The 6,533-nt window shown below is 35.8% G+C and overlaps 1 protein-coding gene across 4 annotated transcripts in view; it reads left to right on the top strand.

Annotated features, from left to right (window-relative positions):
• The window catches only part of LOC108746488 (RNA-binding protein Musashi homolog Rbp6), a 448,396-nt gene that overhangs the window by 311,337 nt on the left and 130,526 nt on the right, over positions 1 to 6,533 (top strand). For all 4 annotated transcript variants that reach the window (XM_018483298.1, XM_018483297.1, XM_018483300.1 and 1 more), the window contains one exon: positions 4,237 to 4,285. In XM_018483298.1, the coding sequence (XP_018338800.1) occupies positions 4,237 to 4,285 (49 nt within the window). The remainder of the gene's footprint in view (positions 1 to 4,236; positions 4,286 to 6,533) is intronic.

The following is a 6,533-nucleotide window of genomic DNA, read 5'->3' as shown; positions in this document are numbered from 1 at the left end:
TATATATATATTAAATGTATTAAATATTTGTTCTTGGTTTTAGTACATATTTTTACTATATTTATAAAGAAACCATCAAGATAATCTCAATTTATTAAGGAAAATGTAATATAGAAATCATTAGAGAGAAAAAAGAAAATTTATCATGCAGAAAATCAGATCGCGCGTAAACGACAAAATATAGCGTAAAATAACAAACGTTTTATATAATATTCGCTTATCTCTCGTACTCGACGTTACTGGTAATGCACCGTACGATAATTATATTAATTTATATAGAATCAATATTAAACACATCCGGGAAATGTATTTTTAATGAAGTAAATACGTGGATGCATAATGTGCCGCGCGCTGAATATTACATATCGCAGGAAATAGATACTCGTAATGCAACGATACACGTGAAACCCGCAAAACTGCATTGCGACCCGCGATAATTATTCGAGATAATGAGGGAAATTCATGATTGCCAGTTTGCGAAGATCTCCGTGTGAAAAAAAAAGGGGGGAGTCATTAGTGAACACGTTCAGTCGAAGTAACTATAGTTTGTTTTGGAAGAAGAATGATTTCATCTATTGTAGCTTAAAGATCAAGACAACAACACGTTGTTGAACGTGTGAGCATATAAAAAAAACTTTACAAATTAAAAAAAAAAACCATTAAAAGAGACTGGCAAATGCAAAGATTCAAAAATGCTTCCGTTTGAGTGAAATGCTAACGAAGTCGATATAGAAAGAACCTCACGTATTTTTCTCACGTAGTGATCGGAATGGAGAAATCTCGTTCTTGATCGAAGCCATTGTCGCTGAAGGCAATGCGAGAATTCGCAACATCGAATGGAAGACTCAAACTGATTCGACCGTCGAGAATACATCAATATAACAGCCACAACAAAGACTGCAGCATTAAGGAATAATGAAAGGACATCCACACTGTGCAAAAGAAAAGGGTGGAAAGGTGTAGATAACGACGGATGGCTCCTCCGCTGGCGGTCTTATCTTACGCCATGATGCCTCTTGCGTTTTCATTAAAAGATCGCCCATTCCCTTGTTCTTGTTCCCGCTGCCGTCAACCCCCTCGTAAAAGGCATGCCACCCCTCGAAAAATAAAAGTCGCAACAAATGTCAGCTAAGACACTCGATTCCCTTGGCATTTTTCCGCGACTTTCTTGCCACAGACAGCGGCGCGATCGTCGCGCGAATTTCATTAAAATTTTATTACACAGCAAGACGAGAGGACGGAACGGAAACGTGACAAGCGTTATTGCTACGTGCTTTTAACATTTATTAATTATCAACTAATCAGTAAACTAAATCAACCAACTACCAAAATACAATCAAAATGATATTAATGCTTTTATTAGTATTTATGGATGCCCATCAAAATAAGTTTGTAATTGTTGTAAATCAGTCGCTTTCATTCGCGCGACTTAGTCTTATTATTCTTCTCATTTAATTTATCTTGAATCATTTCATATTATATATAAACATTTTTAATAATTATATCATAATATTATATTAATAATTATATTATATATAAACTTATATACGTACGTAATAAATTGTAAATTCCGACGTAGTTTTTCATACGGTATCTCGTTTTATTCTGGAAGGAAAAAAGAGGTTCTTACTTAAATTTAATTATAATTAGAGTATCTTAAAAAATGTAAAATTATTTACATTTAAAGCACAAACATGAAACGTGTATATCTAGAAAATACAATACATTTATTGAGTACATATGAAAGTTTATATGTCTTTTACTCAAACATCGCGCCAGAAGAAGAATATCGCTTGCTGTTCTAATGCTGTAGACTATCGATAGTTGTTGTTGCGCGAGAGAGTGAGAAGGAGCCAACTGAAGGAATAACGAAGGGGGTAAGAGTAATCCCTATTGTTTCTCCTGTCCCATAAATCCTACTAGCGCTTCCTACGCCTCTCTAGAGCTCCGCTCGCGCTTTAACCATATACAGAGCCATCCGCCCTTCGCCACTTTCTACCAACTTCTCGTCTCAGGAACATGCTCCGTAAATCTCTGACCAGCTGTGCTTTACGATACACACGCGGTTCTCGTAAAGATACGAGAGATCTTATTCGTCATTTGACTGACGTCGTTGGAATTGTTTAAAAATCAATCTTACTGACGATATCCTTTGATGAGCAAATTTGCTGTCGTTTCGAACACAGTAACCTCGACTAACTAATAACACTTATTATTTAGTATTAGTAGTTCCAAGGAGAAAATGTAATCTTATTTAATTGGTGTGAATATTGTATCTCTAAATCTTCGTTAATTCTTACTTTTAATATTTTAGTTAAGAAATCGATAGTTTTTTATTCTAGGCTATTAGTTGTAGTACTGATCATAATTTATGATAATGTTATGTGTGATTAACTCATATAATAATTATACGATAGCTGCATAATATTAACTTTACATACAATTAATAATATACGTAATTTGATTTGTACATAGTGTAACCATATTACATGAATTAATAATATCGTCATAAGTTTGTTAGATGATCACAATTATTTTTAAGAAATTTCATTTTTAAATGTTTATACAATTTATGAAGAAAGACGATTAGTTGATGATTTTACCGCAGAAGAAAATATTAATCCTAGACGTTAATTAGTCAGTTCTAAGCAGAATCGTAAGACTCTTAACGTGTTCTCGTAAAACTTGTAAGAACTTATGACTATTATTCTAATTTTATGCGTATATATCGTAAGACGTATCATTACTCGTAAATATATACGATTTCTTGTAAATTTTATGGTTAGTAAGACGCCGTTTGTAAAAATAAAGGTTAAAGCACTTTAAAAATTCTTACAAGCTTACAGAAATATATTACGAGCCTTACGATTCTGCTTAAAATTTAGGCATTAGACTTTCTATTTACAGATATATGTTGTTAGATATTTATCATTAGTACGAAATGATTTGTCAAAAGTATTCGATATTCGATATACATACAATGTTCTCTTCTATTCGTCACACTGAGATGAAGTTTCCTGGAAATATCTTTTATATATGTATTGCAAGACATTTCCATAACGGCGTTTACTATTTCTGAGGCTTTGACAGGGGTGCTTTGCACCTCTAACACGCCAAGGGGTTTACTACGAGGTCTTATATCAAATATAGGTTACTTCGATCGTCAGTAAGCCGCTTAATTTATGACAGCGGCTTTAGTAAATAAGATACTTTACTAAAGCTGCACGTTTACCATACTCCTTATCCGACAATATAATTCTGATTTGATCTTATCTTATGAAAAAATACCACCATAAAGAAAAAACTATAAACTTGAAAGTTAATCAATATAAACTAAATTAAAAAAGGTATATAAATTTATAAATGCTAATAAACAGCATGTAAATTAAAGAAAATCAATATAGAAGTTTAAACTACTTGTATATTAGATGGTAAACTTAATTGTTGCCGCTCTCTGGAGGGTGCTGGCTCCAACGCCGATCAGTTTCGACGGTAAACTGTGACATCGCATATCTTTTGTAGTTAGGACATTGCTAAAAGTGATTCAGTCCTCACAAGTTAGATTTCTCAACACCAAAGAGATTTTCCAATCGATTGAAAATGAACTGCGATAAACTGCTTTTCCGACATGTGCATCTTCATTACTTTGACCTCAAGAAAACCGCAGCTGAAACGTATCGCTTGTTATTCGAAGTGTATGCTGATGAAATTCCATCAAGAAAGCACATATAGAGTTTGGTTTGAATACTTTTGAAACAGTGATTTTGATCTGAGAGATAAAGAACATCCCGGATAGCCGAAAAAATTTGAAGATGTCGAGAATTGCTTGATGAAGATCAGCTCAAAGTTCGAAGCGCCTTTTAGAGTTGTCAAAAGTATCAAATGTTATTCCAATGGTTGTCTCAAAACGCTTGCGTGCCATGGGAAAAATTTTGGAGACGAAAAACGGCAGAAATTAAGTTTACCACCTAATTCTGCATTTTTAATCATTTTGAATTGCGCGCCGATATTTTATATCGGACTTAAAAACGTAGTTAAACTACACACTACTGATGAAATAATATCACATTTAAATTTTGATGCTCAAGAGGCATCTACTAAAGAATTCTTAATATGTTTCTGTAAATAAATATGAAATCTGTAAATAAATTTATTTGTTTTTAAATTTTTTAAAAATGTATATTGTTTATTTGATTAAAGCTTTATTTCTCTAAACAAATGTTTTTTGCATTTCAGATCGAAGATGCTATGCTGATGTTCGACAAGCAAACTAACAGGCATAGAGGTAAGTAATAACACTGTTCGTTTCGTTTCTTTCTTTAACATGTCACATTATTGCGAAAAAACCGTTGCAATTTTATTGCGTGCAAATGTGTCAGAAATACGTCTGAAACTATCCTATTTAACGAGTCAATAATGTCGCCATTCCGCCAGCGCGGAGGTAATTAACGAGCCCGAGTTGAAGCTATAATTAGTAATCACGGTAAATCGCAAGCCGCGGTAAATACGGGGGAAGATAAATAACATAAATTTCCGGATATGTGCTGCCTACACAAATCGTGACGGCATTTTGCGAATTCATGGCACGCGGATCGATAGTCGCATAGAAGAACTTATTGCGAAGCATGAAGGAACGCGTGATTAGGAACAAAATGAAAAAAGAGCATGTTAAAAAAGTAATCCTTATTGCGTTTGAAACCTCAAGAGATTAAACGTTGAGTTAAAAGTTCCTTACATTTATGAAATGATTAATGGTCGTAAATTTTGTTTTCCATTGCGATCTTGCAATTAATTTTTAAAACTGTATATATCTATTAACTCCATATTTTTATATGAAAGACAAGAGATCTGTTTAATTTGATGCAAAAAATTTGGCACAATGCTAATGAAATGCTCATGTATAAGTTATTACATATGTATATGTGTCAATAATAAATTGGAAAAACAAAAATCACTCTCAGAAAATTTAATGTTTAATCAATCGTCAGATAAGTTTAATAATATATTAACCTGCTAATGGGTCGATTTAATCAACTGAAACCATCTTTGTGATAATGAATATCATAGATTTATAATTGTAATAACAATTCATTTTATCAATTAATTCATTCTTTAATCTTTTGATCTTCAAATTTTTTATTTTTGTCTATCTCCGTATACGCTCCTTTTTGCGTGAGAGAGTGAGAAGGGGCCAATTCATGGAACAACGAAGATTCCATAAATCCAATTAGCGTACTCCTCATATTCTTACCAAAACTTAAGTTGTAGAAGTGGAAGGTCGTCAAGATTAAAAGCCTTCGAATTTCAAATAAAATAGACGCGTCTAAGAAATTTTTATGCGGCACTTTGCTAACGCGGTGGGGGTGAGGAGATGGAAACGTTATTGAGATCGCGCGAGGAGCGCATGCCCGCAATTGAAAATCGACTGAGCAGGGAAGAAGGGTGGAGATCGAGAGGTCGCGATGAATGAAATATCGCGGCAACTGCGATAATATATAGGGCAGCTCGACTCTCAGCCGTTCTCCGCTGTCGAGAGCATAGCGGTCTTTGCGATCGGCACAAGTCTGGATCCATTCACGTCGCCGCTCCAATGGGATCGATAATCGTCAGCGATCGTGGTACCCCACCTTGCAGATAATCGGGATGAAGGGGGAGGGAGTCTTTCTTTCCCTCTCTATCTATCTATCTTTTTTATCGATACCTACCACCTTCGTAAAGCTGTCGTTTCTAGAGCGAAGGCGAGCGTCTGGTCGGGCTCCGATGATAGATTCTAATATCGCTTATGAAAAATAGGGGCAAATGGGATATGAGAGCTGGCGCCCTTCAGTACGGGGGTTCTTCCCGACCGAATTGCTGAAGAGGACCGAAGGGGCAAGGGGGAACACACTGAAGGTGCGTCGCGCATCGCGCGAACGGCGAGGAAGTAGGGTAGCTGAAATAGCGACGCGCGAATCGAAGCTGGTGGATGAAGAGCGAAGGAAGAAGGGTGAATGGAAGTGGAAGTGAGATAGGGGGGGCTCTTTCAAAGCCGCACGTAATCTCTCTCGTGATGACATCCAATACCGTCCCCGTACGACGACGAGAGTCTGCGAACCTCAAACCTCGAACTGCTACTGCTTCTACTGCTGCTGCTGCTGCTGCTGCTGCTGCTGCTGCTGCTGCTGCTGCTCGTCGGTAGATTTCGCGATATGGTACTTCCCGCACCCGGTCCCTGACCCTAAGGGGATCATTCTCAGATTCTTCGGTAGACATACTGTGAGAAATTTCAAACGAAATACGCGCGACGAGGATATTTATTCCCGCACTTGATATTTTCGATCGGCTAGTCTCACACTCGTGAGTGAGAACTCATATGTATATATTATATATCTTCATGCTTAATAAAACATGTTCTAAAGATGCTTTACTTAATACTTCGACCATTTTTCAAATCGTAAATTTTCATCAACAATGTACTTATGTCACTTTACGATTTGAATGATTATACAAAACTACAATTATATACTGTATTTTATAACGAATAAGTTCTTCTC

Source organism: Trachymyrmex septentrionalis, unplaced genomic scaffold (assembly GCF_001594115.1).
Source record: "Trachymyrmex septentrionalis isolate Tsep2-gDNA-1 unplaced genomic scaffold, Tsep1.0 scaffold172, whole genome shotgun sequence".
NCBI lineage: Eukaryota > Metazoa > Arthropoda > Insecta > Hymenoptera > Formicidae > Trachymyrmex > Trachymyrmex septentrionalis.
The sequence above is the reverse complement of the archived record's forward strand: the minus strand, read 5'-3'. Positions and strand labels throughout refer to the sequence as shown.